This window comes from Lolium perenne, chromosome 7, assembly GCF_019359855.2.
Source record: "Lolium perenne isolate Kyuss_39 chromosome 7, Kyuss_2.0, whole genome shotgun sequence".
NCBI classification, from domain to species: Eukaryota; Viridiplantae; Streptophyta; class Magnoliopsida; order Poales; family Poaceae; genus Lolium; species Lolium perenne.
In genome coordinates this window covers 231,632,683-231,649,679 of record NC_067250.2, presented here as the reverse complement: position 1 = coordinate 231,649,679, position 16,997 = coordinate 231,632,683, and the positions used below count along the sequence as shown (strand labels likewise).

Sequence of the window (16,997 nt, the reverse complement as noted above, 5' to 3'; positions counted from 1 at the left end):
GCGCATTCGCCCCTTTCGTCTCATTGCCCGGCGGCTTCTTGGCCATTTTTTGGGGGGCAGTCGGCGGTGCCATGGGGAGAGTGTGGCGGCGGGAGGAACATCGTAGCAACGACGGGAGGGAGAAATGAATCGACGGGCGGAATAGCTCATATGTGTTGGGATGGCAGAAAGTACGGAGAGGCGCGATTAGGTGGGAGCGGTGGACGAATTTTTCCTGTGCCGCTAACGCGTCGGTCCCGCCACGCCTCGCCTCGCTTTTCGGTGTGTCAGTAAACTCAGTAAAATTAGTGAAATCCAGCACGAAAACTCAGTAAAAATTTCAAACCACGGTACCGCCTACCAGCGACGGCGGCGAGCCCCTCGTGGGGGACCACCTGAAGTCAAACAAAACCTACCATAAAACTCCGTTCGCCGACAGGTGGGCCCGATCCCCCTTCCGGCCACGTCACAGCGAGTCTCCAGGGACTTCCAGTAACGCCTTTCCAAATCTGAGCTAGCCGTTGCCTCAGTGACCCCCCACACGCTCCGTTCTCACGAGTTCTTCTCCATCCTTCCTCCTCCTCCTCCCTCTCTCTCCGGTCTCCGCCGAGCACGAGCGCCTCCAGATCCCCGTCCGCGTCGACGGATTCTCGCTCGCGCCCGCCCCCGTCGCCCTCCGCTGCACCGTGCCGGGACGACCGGCGTGGCGGTGGGGATCCGCCCGTGCTGCCTTGGATTGGTCCGATTTGCTGGTGAGCAACCCTAGCGCTCCTGGATTGCTTTGTAGAGTTTACCTTCGTTCGTCTAATCCAGATCCTTCACTATCTCCAGCTTGTTGCGGATTTGCTGTTCGCTGCCTGCGCGCGCGGAGTGCTGATAGCGGCGTATTCCCTCGGGGGAATCGGGGGCTTCAACTGAACGCGCGCTATCGCCTGCTGGAGGTCTGGTAAGCGGCTGCGTTGGGCTTTCGGGTGATCTAATTGCTAGTATTTGAGATGCTCTTAGCATATGCGTTCGGCGTCGCCGATTCCCTTTAATTTTTGTGCGGGAAATGTGTGTCACAGTGTCAGTACGGTAGCTTGGAATGGGGAAGCTGTGGCATCTGATCGGGAAGTTAGTGTGTTCTTGACAGTGCTATTATTGAACTAAGGCGCTTCTCTGCTACTGCGGCTGGAAACATCCGGATTTGCGTTGTTCATGGAAATTTGACTGGCAGGTCATTTAATCAGTTAGGGGAAATGGAGAGATTGACGATGATTGACAGGGGTACTTACTTTTGAATTTTGGGATTGTTGCTGTCCAGAGAGTCGTGTAATGTTAGTCATGAAGGGTAATGTAATACCTGATCTGTTTATTTCTGCTGTTGCAAACTAAACGAATGTTTCTGAATTAATCAGCAACTGAATCGCCTCGTTATGCAGACTGTGATAGCAACATTTCCTGCAGTAAGATAGATAGATAGTCTTTGAAATGGTCTCTTACTTTGTCAGTTCTTATGGCTGATGATTAGCCCTTACTTCATCTATATCCACATTACTCTCTAGATAGGATTTTGAACATGACAAATTGCAGCATTGCCTTTCCGCAAGAATTATGACTGAACTCTTGTTGTTTTCCCCAGCCTTCTGGCTGACAGTTCAGATTGAAGTGTACACCAACAAGGACTACAGAAATGGTTGCATCAAGACCACCAGGCACCCCTAACACCAAGATTGAGCGCACACCAACCCGTACCCCTGGGGGCAGCGCCAGGCCCAAGGAGGAGAAAATATTTGTCACGGTAAGGGTGCGGCCATTGAGCAAGAAGGAGCTGGCCGTCAAGGACCAGGCTGCCTGGGAATGTGCTGACGGTCAGACAATTATATACAAGGGCCCCCCACAGGACCGGGCTGCACCCACCTCTTACACTTTTGGTACACTGTCCAGTCATCAGCTCAAGCAATTCTGTATGTTGTGACAGAAGTGACCTTCTAATTAACTAATGAATGCCTATGTAATCCTCCAGATAAGGTGTTTGGGCCGAGTTGTCAGACAGATTTGGTTTACGAAGACGGAGCTAAGGATGTTGCTATGTCTGCGTTGACAGGCATCAATGGTAGACTAATGCTCACTTTCTAGCTTAGTGCTGGTGGAATGATGATCTGAAATTGACCTTGGTCTTGTCTTTGTTTTGCAGCCACCATTTTTGCTTATGGTCAGACTAGCAGTGGCAAGACATATACCATGAGAGGTGTGACAGAGAGTGCTGTTTGTGATATTTACAGGCACATGGAAAATGTGAGTTTTTTGTTTCTTCTGTTCATGACATTTACGGACTCTGCGTAGATGGAAGACTGCCGTCATGTTCGTAAGACGTAACCTTTTCTGCCTTTCTGGCTTTTGTCTATTGCTTAGACCCCTGAGAGGGAATTTGTTATCAAGATATCTGCTATGGAAATCTACAATGAGGTTGTGAAGGATCTTCTACAACCTGAATCTGGTCCCCTTCGGTTGTTAGATGATCCCGAGGTTTGTTAACTCAGTTAGTATCCTCTTACAGAATCCTCCTTCATGTTGTAATGGTCTTGTAAAAATATGTTTTGGTTTGACAGAAAGGACCCATCGTGGAGAAGTTGGACGAACAAATTGCCAAGGACAGAGAACATCTGAGGCATCTAATCGGCATTTGCGAAGGTACTACTACTTGCAGAGTGTACCTCTCGAGAAAGAAGAAACGTGCAAGGTTAATTGGTTGACATTTGTTAATGACCTACCAAATAACTGCAGAACAAAGACAGGTTGGGGAGACTGCACTGAATGACACCAGTTCTCGTTCCCACCAAATCATTAGGCTGGTACATGAGAAAAAAAAATCCTGTTTATGTTCCACCTTTCCAAGAAAAATGCATTGAGAAAACAATTAATATTTTATTTTGTGTATCTCTATGCAGACAGTGGAGAGTAAGCTCCGTGAAGTGTCAGGCTGCGTTAAATCTTTTGTTGCTACTCTAGTAAGAATACTGCCCTACTTTTGGCATGTGGTATGCTGATTTTTGCTGTCCATGATCTTAATGATTTGGTTTTTTGCTTTTGCGCAGAATTTTGTTGACCTTGCTGGAAGCGAAAGAGTTGCACAAACACATGCAATTGGTGCAAGATTGAAAGAAGGCTGCCATATAAATCTCAGTTTGCTGACTTTGACTAAAGTCATCCGGAAACTAAGGTTTGAGTTCTTTAAAAGAGACACTTCAAGATAAGAAACTTGGATCATATGTCTCTACTCTCTAGTAGCTTTTCTCTGCATTAATTGGGAAACTAGCTCTAATATAGTTAGTTCCTCATGAATTTCATATAGAAGTGCACAACCAAAGCGCAAATGAAATACATCAGATAAACATATTCTTACTAAAGACCGTTATTATGTGAATGACATCGATTCTGTACCTCAAAAGTTAGTCGAATTCCAACAGTTTTGAGTGAGTCATTTTGTGTATGTGAAACGACTTATGTTTTGTGAATGTCTCATAGTAGTAATTTCTTGGGTCTGCTGGCTAAATGACTGAAAGTTCAAACTTCACGATGTGGTTTTCTGTATACGAGTGGCATTTGGCATGTAATGACTAATAAACAGATGGTTCTTCCATTCAATCCAACTCATTTTTGTTATCTCCAAATTTTGGTTTTTATTCTAAATTTAATAATTTATAAGAGCGTAGACACATTCTAAATTAGAGTATCTATCAGGTTACCAGCATGTACCATTGTAAATACTTAAGTAATCACTAATATGAATCTATGATATGGTTACTGCACTAAGTTAAGTTAGCTCTTCATGCATTTTTCTAACAAACCTGTCAATCTACAAAGATATTACAAATAATCGCATAAACTAGATAAATAATGCGAATAATTGTACGTTGCAAATTGGGTACCTGAGTTATAGAAACTGCCCCTGTTCACTTCAGCAATGCTTACAATTACTGAAAGGTTCTTTGGATTAGCAGTGCCAGTTAGCATTAAGATTATGAGAGTCAGATGTTACATGGGACATTTGTGTTTTTCTTGCTTCTGGCAGCAAAATCTAAGGAAAGAAAGTTTATCCTTATTGGAACTTCAAACATACTAACTATAAATTTGCATTGCAGCTCAGAGAAAAGAAGTGGACACATACCATATCGTGATTCGAAGCTCACACGTATTTTGCAACTTTCTTTGGGTGGCAATGCAAGAACGGCCATCATCTGTACCATGAGCCCAGCCCTGACACACGTAGAGCAATCTAGAAATACTTTATTCTTTGCAGCATGTGCCAAGGAGGTCACAAATACCGCAAAAGTTAATATGGTAAGAACTGCGACCTCAAGGTTCTTTGTCATACCCCCCGGTTCTTGAAATAAACTTACCATTCCATTGTCCATACAGATTGTTTCTGATAAGCAACTCGTGAAGCACCTTCAAACTGAAGTTGCTAGGCTAGAAGCAGAACTACAAACCCCTGATCGTGCATCCTCTTCTGAGATCCTCAGAATAGAGAAGGACAGGAAAATCAGACAGGTAAGGTTCTCTTCTCTTACCAAGGACGAAATTCTTACTATTAACTTTTGAGTTTTGAGGATTCGCTGAATATAGTTTTGTAATTGATCTGATAGAGTGAACCTTGCAGATGGAAATAGAAATGGAAGAACTCAAGAAAGAACGAGATAATGCATGTTCACAACTTGAAGAACTACGAAAGAAGATGGGTGACAACCAGCAAGTAAGATTTTGCCTTTTCCTTGAAGACATGTTCTTTTGCTGTCAACTGTATCATCTCCATTCTTCCCGCAAAAAACTAAATCTTCTCCAAATCCATCATTTTGTATAGGGTTGGAATCCCTTTGACTCACCGCAAAATGCCCGGAAGTGTCTGACATTTTCTGGGTCACTACAGCCTAGTAAAATGATCAAGATAAGGAACTCAATTAGACAATCATCCACTGCTCCCTTAACGCTAAAGCATGAAATTCGCAAACTCGAGCAGCTACAACAGCAGCTTGAGGTTGAAGCGAACCGAGCTATTGAAGTATTACACAAGGAGGTTGAATGCCACAAGCATGGCAACCAAGATGCAGCGGAAACTATCGCTAAGCTTCAGGTAGAAATCAGGGAGATGCAATCCGTTAGACCTGAGAACAGAGACGTTGAGATGATTACAGATGACGGGAATGGGTCTGATTTGAAAGATGAAATCAGTAGACTTCATATGCAAGATAATGATATTGCCAAACTTGAGGCGAAACTAGAAAATGTACAGAAGTCTCTTGATAAATTGGTGATGTCACTTCCAAATGTTGGCACACAGTGTAATGAATCTTCCACAAAGTCCAATGCATCAAAAAAGAAGAGGAGGGTGTTTCTTCCGATGGGCATGAACAACATAAACAAAGCAATAAGAGCACCTTGCTCTCCGCACTCTTCTAGTAGACCTTCAGAATCGGATGTTGAGAACAAAGCTCCAGATGGCCACACGGTATCTCATGGGGATTCAGAAAAGGCTACTCCCATGAAAAATGAAGAGAATGGAGATGTATCATCACGTGATGGAACACCACGCAATAGGCGATCCAGCTCAGTAAACATGAAGAAGATGCAGAGGATGTTCCAAAATGCAGCTGAAGAAAATGTAAGGAACATCAGGGATTATGTGACCGAGCTGAAGGAGAGAGTGGCGAAACTTCAGTACCAAAAGCAGCTGCTTGTCTGCCAGGTCCTGGCCCCATTTGATCTTCCACACATATTTACTTTCTTGGTCATCTTGAAAATATAATTATTTCTGCTAAAATATGTTTTCTTCAAAATTTTCTTACAGGTCTTGGAATTGGAATCTAATGAAGGAAAACAAAATGACATGGAAGAAGATCTGGAGGAAACTTCGGGATGTCTACAAGATGGCCTTGAGCCATGGGACGGATTATTTAAGGCGCAGATGCAGCACATTATCCAGCTATGGGATCTCTGTCATGTATCGATCATACACAGAACCCAGTTCTATCGGCTGTTCAGGGGGGATAGGGCTGATCAGATATACATCGAAGTTGAAGTTCGAAGATTGCTATGGTTGCAGCAGCATTTGGACGAAGTTGGTGATGCAAGCCCTGCTGGACCTGGTGATGACCTTGCAGTTTCTCGTGCCTCAAGGTAATTATGATGATAGGCCAACGTGCTACCTGTCCTATTCCTGTTTTACAGATTATGTTGATTAACTCTAGCAGCAAAAGGTAGTGGTGAACATTGCCAGCAAAGACCTGGGGCCCTATTTTGATGATCTTTTCTTTGGTCATAGTGATACCACTATTCTGAGCTTTAGCCATCATTCATCATTCAACATATACAACCTACTCTATGATTTAAATACAACTAGGTCAAGTCAAAATGTTTCACATGCCGTTACCCAATGTTGCTAATTCCTTATTTCCAAATAGCTCCAAGGCACCTGACATTTATTATGTGTACATTGCAGCATCAAAGTGTTGAGGAATGAGCGAGAATTTCTCGCAAGACGGATGGGCTCCAGGCTGACGGAAGAGGAGAGGGAGCGCCTGTTCATCAAATGGCAGGTCCCCCTCGAGGCGAAGCATCGGAAGCTGCAGCTGGTGAACAAGCTGTGGACAGACCCTGATGATCAAGTGCACATCGAGGAGAGCGCCGACACAGTTGCCCGATTGGTCGGTTTCTGCGAGGGTGGCAACATCAGCAAGGAGATGTTTGAGCTCAACTTCGCGGTCCCCGCATGTAGGAAGCCGTGGCTGATGGGCTGGCGGCCAATTTCGAACAGGATCAAGGAGAGAGCTCAAACTTTGGTAACTCAGACCATCAGGCCATGACACTGAAGGAGAAAAGGCCATGCAATTTCATCATGTCCAGATGACCTGTTCTGGTTTGAACAGGGAGGGAGGATAGTGTAGGTATTGAAGTTTGGAAATGATTATAAGCCCTGTCAAGGTAAACCTGTGGGATTATGCGGTTCAGGTTTTCGAGGTTGTACTACATGGCCTAAGAGGATGGTTCTTCCTCTGGCTCTCATGTCCTGGCCTTTCAGTGTCACCAATGGAGATGGAGGGAGCACTGGAAGTAACGAAATTAGGGCTCTGGCAGTCGTCCACCTGGCCGGTAGATATACTGTGGTAGGAATTACTAGTCGAAACTACATTTTAGAACCATGTTTGTGTCCAAAACATTACTTCTTTGTGAAGCAGAGTATTTCATGGTCAAAAGCAGAAAATATTTTATGGTTGTTCGGTTTCACGCCAAAAATGGTACAATGCTCACATGAGAACAAGGCAACACATCAGATAAGATGTACCAAGGAATCTATATTTCTAACATAATCAAGTAAAAAAATTGCACAACTCAATATGAATGGGGAATTCTATACACGATGAGGCGGTTATTCTCACGCATATAATTTACACTAGTAAGAAAGATGCTTCTGTGTACAAGTCCTATGGCTATCCTATCACGGTATCGCACCTGCACAAAGATCTTCAGAAGGCTGTCTTCTGTTGTCTATTCTCCATTAAGCATGCGGGATTGCACTTTCCTTCCTCTGTTGCCTGCGTGATTTCTTCCACACAAACCATCTTGACCACAACCTGGGTTAGCTTCTATATTCTCCACGCAAAATGAAAAAACAAAGGTCCGAGGAAACCCCACAGGAGTATCAAAAGCTGGACAACAATAATATCTGCATAGCTCACTTCATCAGATCCAAGAATACAAAACCGTTCCAAAGGCTATGAAGCACCATCGATGCCAATAGGTTGCGTGACCTGGCAAAGACACCTCCCATCACAACACCAAGAAATATCAACGGCAATACCCTTTGAACGTTGAAGTGCGCCAGCGCAAATGCTGCGGCACTTACCAGGATCGACATTGGAAGAGGCATGTATCGTGTTAGAGACGGGAGAAGGAAACCACGGAACACAATCTCTTCCCATATAGGTGCACACACAGTGACTACCACAGCATACAAGGCCATCGCCACTGGGTCACGGGCAACAATGGATTGCTCTACACTGGATACCCCGACGACTGGCCCTGACGACATATGAACTAGGCTGATGTTGATGTGAGAAAGCAAATTAACCAATGGGAATAGCAGACATCCCAACGCTACATCCCAATGCCATCTGCCCTTCAATTTGAACTCAAACCAACCTGGAGGAAGGGGACGGAATCTACCAAGGCACTGGTGAATGATAGCAATCCCAGCAAGGCCTTCAGTTATGTCCGTCACAAGGCTATATAATGCTTGCCCCCTGTGCGTCAATGTTTCCTTGCTAAAGCCAGCAGCATGAGCCAAGAATGGCACTATCCACGAACCCACGAGCCAAAATGTGGCAATCCACAAAAACATGACCTGTATTCAGAAAGCATAACTGAGTTCCTCTTAGTACAAATCCATACGAACTGCTAATAGAACATTATATTCAAACAAGATCCCCGGGTTCACTATTAATTTTAGTAAGGCAATCAATAACCAATATTTTAGCGGTGGGAACAAAGAGCTCATAAGCCATTCATTCCTCTCTATTTGACATATCATGCTAACAGAGACATCAATAACTTTTTTCTAAGAGTGAGACATATTGTAATACCCAGCGTGTTTGGAGTTGCTCCTGTGAGTTCAGTTCCACATAAGATTAGAAGTCTAAAGTGAATGGTGCAAACTATATAATGCTTGTTGGGTGCAAATGCCCCACATGCCAGTGAGCCCTTTTACATGAGTATAAACAGCGGAATTGCAAGCAGGATGCTACGGAACGGAAATGAAAGAATTAAACAGAAGATTATGTGAGTGCATAAATATCTTGACATAACTTATAAGATTGCTACAACATACGAAAATCATACGTAGGAAATTAAGTGCAATATTATTATCTGTCTGATCTGAAATATCCAAAAGAAGTAGTGTACATGCCCAGAAGAATCCGTATTTGGTATTTGAGGCATGGTTTGGGTATAGAAAGACCAAATTCTGACCTAGACCGACCGGTTTCAACCATCATGCCATTTAAAGTACAAAATGCTCTTCTACCAGCTGTCAGTGATGTTGCTGCAATAGACCAAGGACCACCAGAAGTGGATACAATAGGTGGAGAACTAACCTGGGCAATAGTTTGTCCAGTCCAAGGTACCATCCAGCGTTCATTCCAAAATCTGGATACCCTTTCCTGTAGATTTTCCTTTATCTGGAACATAGATTAAATAATTTTCACTGTCTCGCATGACAAACTGAAGCTTAAAGAATGAAAGGGCTAGCAGCAAACTAACAAATGCGGGTATTAGGGTGATACAAAATACAAACCAAGACTATTCAAGACTAAATGATAACTAGTTTCCCTCAGTTCACACAGGCTGAGAAAAACGTAAGTCTATATTGGCAAGAAAATCAACTCATACGCAACAAGCAGTTTTGTAGTCACCACGGTATGGTTTCTTAGATATCGCTGCAAATGAGCAACTGAACGTCGAAGCTATAGTTTCACTTCTGTAATTCTATCCTGCATAGTGTGATGCTGTGCCTTCATTCTGCAGTACCCGACTAATATATTCTACATGTGAAACTGCTATTGCTAAAAAAAGAAGTTGGCATGCTGGAAATAAATAAATCGGACTTACCTTGAGCAAAATAACGAACAGATCTCTACTTTCATAACTCTGCTCTTCCTCGTTGGAGCTCCCACCCTCTCCCCCCTTCACCTCCTTGTCCCCAGGCATCTCCACCCGCCCAATGTACTTGAAGCCGGTGCCATCATCAGATGCCGCTGACCCATCCTGCTCCTGCCTGAAGCACGAGATGTGAACCAGCCTCCGTCCCTAAACGCACGCAGCAAGCAGTGTGATTCTACTGTGTACTGCTACACAGGAACGAAATCACGCAGTTGAATCGAAGGGCGTTGTCTGCCTTACCTTGGCGGGAGCAGCCCTGCTGCTAGGCCCGAATCCGAGCTGGGAGGGGGGAGGGGTGGAGGGCCCAGCCCTACCACGCGGGAGCCGCGGTGGGGGAGGGGCTAGGCAGGAGGCGACGGACATCGGTGGGTAGAGTGGGAGGAGGAGGCGTGGAGCACGGAGGCCGTCCGCCTCTGTAATCACGCGGAAGGGGAAGCGCGCAGGCGCAGCCCCCGGTGGCGCGTACCGGCAGAGAAGCAGATCGAGATCGCCAGTGTCATCAGGGAAGAAGCTTGCGGTGACGCGGGGCGCGCTAGAGGCCGTGGGGGAGCGGGCTGGCCGGCCGGCGGCGATGCCGCGTCGGCGGTGCGGCGAGCAACGACAGCCGCCGGGACGGAGCAGTTGACGACAGGTGGGGGAGGGAGAGTGGTGAGGTCGTGACGATGGGGAAAAGATAAGGGAGGTGGCTTTGAGATTCGCGTTGCGATGCCTATGACTCGTGATCGTCTCTGGACTTGGGACTGTTTCATTCTCAGAATCTCAGGTGAGTTGTTGGGGATGTCGTGGAACAAGGACGATTCTATCTATCTACACTACCTAAAAAGTACGAAGGTGTTCCTTATTCTGCCAATCTTCGCAATACGTTTTGGTCATCTTCGTCGTAATTTCGTCCCGCACGCGCCTATCTGGGCCGCGCGAACATGGGCCGCCCTCCACTGCACGAGCATCACCGCCCGCACGCCAAGGATCCTCGTCCTCGCCTCCCCCCTCGCCAAGGCTCCTCGCCCTCGCCTCCTGCGCCGCCTGTTGTTCCTCATCTCTGGGAACGCCGCCTGCCTCCTCTGTGACGTGGCGCCGTCGATGCCCTAGAGCGCGTCATCCTCAAGTGGATCGATGGACGCCGCGGTGTCTCCTCCTGCCGATTCATCCTCTGTGGGTTCCGCATCGTCCCGCTTGGCTTCGACATTGACGCCGGCGTGCTCATCACCCAGCAAACTCTTGTTCAGGTATGATTGTCCCGTTCTGAATTCTGATGGCCTCGCTCAGGTGAAGATTTAGTGGCTTGCAGTTGAGTTAGGTGGTCGTATTGCAGACTGGTTGATCGATCTGATGACATATATCATATGTCTCTTGAAGTTCTGCTTGTAACGAGTCCAAGTGTCCAACAAGTATTCTTCATCAGCTACAACCTTACAACCTCCAGGGATTTTGCCAAGCTTGGTGCGCAGAGCACACCGTTCTGACTCTCCTGCAACCAATCAACAGGTGAGTTAGATCCACTTCTGAGAAGAGCAGCAACACTGTTGATGTTATTTAGAACATCATAATTCTGAGTGATACTTATGACCAGTGAAGATTTATATGTATTTCTTTTGTTACAGCTCCTGAGGGACCAATACATCTAGAATTTAGATGAGATGATAGGCTTGAAGAAAAAAAGTGAGAATCAAAGCAATATATATTCCTTGCTCGGTCATTTTATCCTTGTTCAAATATCAAAGTGAGTTTGTATAGCTCTTATCTTCTTATCTATATTGGGAGTATCGGCTTGAAAGCTTGCACCAAGAAATGGGGTCTCTTGTAAAATTATCCTTATTTTTCTCTTTAGTCTTTCGGATTTTTATCTCAACGTGCATCAACTGAACTTTTGGTTGGTTTGCCTTTTGGTAAGTAACCCTGCAAAGTATTTTATCCCGCTGCTCCAATATGACCCATGTTATTTGCAGGTGCACTATCTTACGGTTTGATTGCTCGGTTAAATGCCTCGGGTGTCAACAACAACAAATCTGCTTGTGCCAGGACTGTAGACTATAAAGGATTCACTGTCCTCTTTTCTAGCATGTCTGAGCTAATGTTTTGGCTTTAAAATGAATTTCCTTTCCTTTCGAAACTGTAATCGGTGTTATCTGTGGAGCAGAGGTAGGAGGGGTGCATAATTTTGAAATCCACGTAGAGCACTCACAGGCTTGAACTCGTATTATCTGGTTCACGTTGATGCATTTCACGTGGGTGCTTGTGGATATGATAATACATGTATTGTACCTGAAAGTTGGTGCAGGTAATCGTCATTGAATGTACATAGTTGTGTGAAGCTTTGAACATGGTTTTCTTGTGCAACTTGTACAAGGCTATATAACTAGATGCTCTGAATAACATTTGTCTGAAGTTACAGAACCACCAAACTAGGTAACTAGAAACTGTATTTCTGGTATCCCCTGATAGGTTTGTATTCTAAGTTTCTGTTCCCCATCTACCACCATGCTCAATGGTCATGTAATTGCTATCACTTTTCTATTGGGTAACATTAGTGGGATTTATATATTTATCTGGTTTGGGAAGCAAAGTAATAGACTTTCTATAACTTATTTCTTCATACCAACCAGCTTTAAAGATAAGCTTAGAAACTATAAGCTAAGCTTTACTGGATACTTGGCCGTTTTATTAAATTGTATTTAATGTTTCCATTTCAGATGAGATTTCTCTCTATCAATTAAGTGTTTGCAAGAGTCGTCGGCACAGATTTCAGATCTTAAGTACTTAATCTATTTTCTTCTTTGTGTTTAGTTCAAATGCAATAATAGTGTTTTTTTCCAGCTTTGCAATACGTTTTGGTCGTCTTCGTCGTAATTTCGTCCCGCACGCGCCTATCTGGGCCGCGCGAACATGGGCCGCCCTCCACTGCACGAGCATCACCGCCCGCACGCCAAGGCTCCTCGCCCTCGCCTCCTGCGCCGCCTGTTGTTCCCCATCTGCAGGGAACGCCGCCTGCCTCCTCTGTGACATGGCGCTGTCGATGCCCCAGAGCGCGTCATCCTCGAGTGGATCGATGGATGCCGCGGTGTCTCCTCCTGCCTATTCGTCCTCTGTGGGTTCCGCATCGTCCCGCTTGGCTTCGACATTGACGCCGGCGTGCTCCTCACCCAGCAAACTCTTGTTCAGGTATGACTGTCCCGTTCTGACTTCTGATGGCCTCGCTCAGGTGAAGATTTAGTGGCTGGCAGTTGAGTTAGGTGGTCGTATTGCAGATTGGTTGATCGATCTGATGACATATATCATATGTCTCTTGAAGTTACTGCTTATGTAACGAGTCCAAGTGTCCAACAAGTATACTTCATCAGCTACAACCTTACAACCTCCAGGGATTTTGTCAAGCTTGGTGCGCAGAGCACACCGTTACGACTCTCCTGCAACCAATCAACGGTGAGTTAGATCCACTTCGAGAAGAGCAGCAACATTTGTTGACGTTATTTAGAACATCATAATTCTGAGTGATACTTATGACCGGTGAAGATTTATATGTATTTCTTTTGTTACAGACTCTGAGGGACCAATACATCTAGAATTTAGATGAGATGGTAGGCTTGAAGAAAAATAGTGAGAATCAAAGCAATATATATTCCTTGCTCGGTCATTTTATCCTTGTTCAAATATCAAAGTGAGTTTGTATAGCTCTTATCTTCTTATCTATATTGGGAGTATCGGCTTGAAAGATTGCACCAAGAAATGGGGTCTCTTGTAAAATTATCCTTATTTTTCTCTTTAGTCTTTCAGATTTTTATCTCAACGTGCATCAACTGAACTTTTGGTTGGTTTGCCTTTTGGTAAGTAACCCTGCAAAGTATTTTATCCCGCTGCTCCAATATGACCCATGTTATTTGCAGGTGCACTATCTTACGGTTTGATTGCTCGGTTAAATGCCTCGGGTGTCAACAACAACAAATCTGCTTGTGCCAGGACTGTAGACTATAAAGGATTCACTGTCCTCTTTTCCAGCATGTCTGAGCTAATGTTTTGGCTTTAAAATGAATTTCCTTTCCTTTCGAAATTGTGTAACTGGTGTTATCTGTGGAACAGAGGTAGGAGGGGTGCATAATTTTGAAATCCACGTAGAGCACTCCTGGGCTTGAACTCGTATTATCTGGTTCACGTTGATGCATTTCACGTGGGTGCTTGTGGATATGATAATACATGTATTGTACCTGAAAGTTGGTGCAGGTAATCGTCATTGAATGTACATAGTTGTGTGAAGCTTTGAACATGGTTTTCTTGTGCAACTTGTACAAGGCTATATAACTAGATGCTCTGAATAACATTTGTCTGAAGTTACAGAACCACCAAACTAGGTAACTAGAAACTGTATTTCTGGTATCCCCTGATAGGTTTGTATTCTAAGTTTCTGTTCCCCATCTACCACCATGCTCAATGGTCATGTAATTGCTATCACTTTTCTATTGGGTAACATTAGTGGGATTTATATATTTATCTGGTTTGGGAAGCAAAGTAATAGACTTTCTATAACTTATTTCTTCATACCAACCAGCTTTAAAGATAAGCTTAGAAACTATAAGCTAAGCTTTACTGGATACTTGGCCGTTTTATTAAATTGTATTTAATGTTTCCATTTCAGATGAGATTTCTCTCTATCAATTAAGTGTTTGCAAGAGTCGTCGGCACAGATTTCAGATCTTAAGTACTTAATCTATTTTTTTCTTTGTGTTTAGTTCAAATGCAATAATAGTGTTTTTTTCCAGCTTTGCAATACGTTTTGGTCGTCTTCGTCGTAATTTCGTCCCGCACGCGCCTATCTGGGCCGCGCGAACATGGGCCGCCCTCCACTGCACGAGCATCACCGCCCGCACGCCAAGGCTCCTCGCCCTCGCCTCCTGCGCCGCCTGTTGTTCCCCATCTCTGGGAACGCCGCCTGCCTCCTCTGTGACATGGCGCTGTCGATGCCCCAGAGCGCGTCATCCTCGAGTGGATCGATGGATGCCGCGGTGTCTCCTCCTGCCTATTCGTCCTCTGTGGGTTCCGCATCGTCCCGCTTGGCTTCGACATTGACGCCGGCGTGCTCCTCACCCAGCAAACTCTTGTTCAGGTATGACTGTCCCGTTCTGACTTCTGATGGCCTCGCTCAGGTGAAGATTTAGTGGCTGGCAGTTGAGTTAGGTGGTCGTATTGCAGACTGGTTGATCGATCTGATGACATATATCATATGTCTCTTGAAGTTCTGCTTGTAACGAGTCCAAGTGTCCAACAAGTATTCTTCATCAGCTACAACCTTACAACCTCCAGGGATTTTGTCAAGCTTGGTGCGCAGAGCACACCGTTCTGACTCTCCTGCAACCAATCAACAGGTGAGTTAGATCCACTTCTGAGAAGAGCAGCAACACTGTTGACGTTATTTAGAACATCATAATTCTGAGTGATACTTATGACCAGTGAAGATTTATATGTATTTCTTTTGTTACAGCTCCTGAGGGACCAATACATCTAGAATTTAGATGAGATGGTAGGCTTGAAGAAAAAAAGTGAGAATCAAAGCAATATATATTCCTTGCTCGGTCATTTTATCCTTGTTCAAATATCAAAGTGAGTTTGTATAGCTCTTATCTTCTTATCTATATTGGGAGTATCGGCTTGAAAGATTGCACCAAGAAATGGGGTCTCTTGTAAAATTATCCTTATTTTTCTCTTTAGTCTTTCAGATTTTTATCTCAACGTGCATCAACTGAACTTTTGGTTGGTTTGCCTTTTGGTAAGTAACCCTGCAAAGTATATTATCCCGCTGCTCCAATATGACCCATGTTATTTGCAGGTGCACTATCTTACGGTTTGATTGCTCGGTTAAATGCCTCGGGTGTCAACAACAACAAATCTGCTTGTGCCAGGACTGTAGACTATAAAGGATTCACTGTCCTCTTTTCTAGCATGTCTGAGCTAATGTTTTGGCTTTAAAATGAATTTCCTTTCCTTTCGAAACTGTGTAACTGGTGTTATCTGTGGAACAGAGGTAGGAGGGGTGCATAATTTTGAAATCCACGTAGAGCACTCCTGGGCTTGAACTCGTATTATCTGGTTCACGTTGATGCATTTCACGTGGGTGCTTGTGGATATGATAATACATGTATTGTACCTGAAAGTTGGTGCAGGTAATCGTCATTGAATGTACATAGTTGTGTGAAGCTTTGAACATGGTTTTCTTGTGCAACTTGTACAAGGCTATATAACTAGATGCTCTGAATAACATTTGTACGAAGTTCTGAGAACCACCAAACTAGGTAACTAGAAACTGTATTTCTGGTATCCCCTGATAGGTTTGTATTCTAAGTTTCTGTTCCCCATCTACCACCATGCTCAATGGTCATGTAATTGCTATCACTTTTCTATTGGGTAACATTAGTGGGATTTATATATTTATCTGGTTTGGGAAGCAAAGTAATAGACTTTCTATAACTTATTTCTTCATACCAACCAGCTTTAAAGATAAGCTTAGAAACTATAAGCTAAGCTTTACTGGATACTTGGCCGTTTTATTAAATTGTATTTAATGTTTCCATTTCAGATGAGATTTCTCTCTATCAATTAAGTGTTTGCAAGAGTCGTCGGCACAGATTTCAGATCTTAAGTACTTAATCTATTTTCTTCTTTGTGTTTAGTTCAAATGCAATAATAGTGTTTTTTTCCAGCTTTGCAATACGTTTTGGTCGTCTTCGTCGTAATTTCGTCCCGCACGCGCCTATCTGGGCCGCGCGAACATGGGCCGCCCTCCACTGCACGAGCATCACCGCCCGCACGCCAAGGCTCCTCGCCCTCGCCTCCTGCGCCGCCTGTTGTTCCCCATCTCTGGGAACGCCGCCTGCCTCCTCTGTGACATGGCGCCGTCGATGCCCCAGAGCGCGTCATCCTCGAGTGGATCGATGGATGCCGCGGTGTCTCCTCCTGCCTATTCGTCCTCTGTGGGTTCCGCATCGTCCCGCTTGGCTTCGACATTGACGCCGGCGTGCTCCTCACCCAGCAAACTCTTGTTCAGGTATGACTGTCCCGTTCTGACTTCTGATGGCCTCGCTCAGGTGAAGATTTAGTGGCTGGCAGTTGAGTTAGGTGGTCGTATTGCAGACTGGTTGATCGATCTGATGACATATATCATATGTCTCTTGAAGTTCTGCTTGTAACGAGTCCAAGTGTCCAACAAGTATACTTCATCAGCTACAACCTTACAACCTCCAGGGATTTTGTCAAGCTTGGTGCGCAGAGCACACCGTTCTGACTCTCCTGCAACCAATCAACAGGTGAGTTAGATCCACTTCTGAGAAGAGCAGCAACAC

The 16,997-nt window shown here is 44.6% G+C and overlaps 2 protein-coding genes across 2 annotated transcripts; one reads left to right on the top strand and one right to left on the bottom strand.

The window, feature by feature from the left end:
* Window positions 1–491: 491 nt before the first annotated feature.
* Window positions 492–7,230, top strand: LOC127313922 (kinesin-like protein KIN-7A). Its single transcript, XM_051344406.2, has 16 exons — window positions 492–731; window positions 811–925; window positions 1,601–1,892; window positions 1,985–2,074; window positions 2,156–2,256; window positions 2,374–2,487; window positions 2,571–2,652; window positions 2,746–2,813; window positions 2,910–2,969; window positions 3,057–3,181; window positions 4,104–4,302; window positions 4,381–4,512; window positions 4,622–4,714; window positions 4,823–5,704; window positions 5,807–6,135; window positions 6,458–7,230. The coding sequence occupies exons 3-16, from the start codon at window positions 1,652–1,654 to the stop codon at window positions 6,819–6,821; spliced, it is 2,880 nt and encodes a 959-aa protein (XP_051200366.1). The 5' UTR covers window positions 492–731; window positions 811–925; window positions 1,601–1,651; the 3' UTR covers window positions 6,822–7,230.
* Window positions 7,231–7,295: 65 nt separating this feature from the next.
* On the bottom strand, window positions 7,296–12,675 carry LOC127313924 (uncharacterized). Its single transcript, XM_071824228.1, has 7 exons — window positions 12,556–12,675; window positions 11,855–11,934; window positions 11,128–11,192; window positions 9,913–10,412; window positions 9,622–9,819; window positions 9,108–9,191; window positions 7,296–8,359 (listed from the first exon to the last, which is right to left on the bottom strand). The coding sequence occupies exons 1-7, from the start codon at window positions 12,673–12,675 to the stop codon at window positions 7,691–7,693; spliced, it is 1,716 nt and encodes a 571-aa protein (XP_071680329.1). The 3' UTR covers window positions 7,296–7,690.
* Between the last annotated feature and the right edge of the window lie 4,322 nt (window positions 12,676–16,997).

Bases quoted from the DNA above. Each gene is read 5' to 3' on its own strand.
- LOC127313922 (XM_051344406.2), top strand. From the start codon at position 1,652: ATGGTTGCATCAAGACCACCAGGCACCCCTAACACCAAGATTGAGCGC. The intron at 3,182-4,103 runs GTTTGAGTTCTT...TTTGCATTGCAG, and splicing joins AAAGTCATCCGGAAACTAAG to CTCAGAGAAAAGAAGTGGAC. The intron at 5,705-5,806 runs GTCCTGGCCCCA...ATTTTCTTACAG, and splicing joins AGCAGCTGCTTGTCTGCCAG to GTCTTGGAATTGGAATCTAA.
- LOC127313924 (XM_071824228.1), bottom strand. From the start codon at position 12,675: ATGTCACAGAGGAGGCAGGCGGCGTTCCCTGCAGATGGGGAACAACAG. The intron at 11,193-11,854 runs GTGAGTGCTCTA...TAACATCAACAG, and splicing joins GATAATACGAGTTCAAGCCT to TGTTGCTGCTCTTCTCAGAA. The intron at 9,820-9,912 runs GTAAGGCAGACA...GCGTGCGTTTAG, and splicing joins GCAGGGCTGCTCCCGCCAAG to GGACGGAGGCTGGTTCACAT.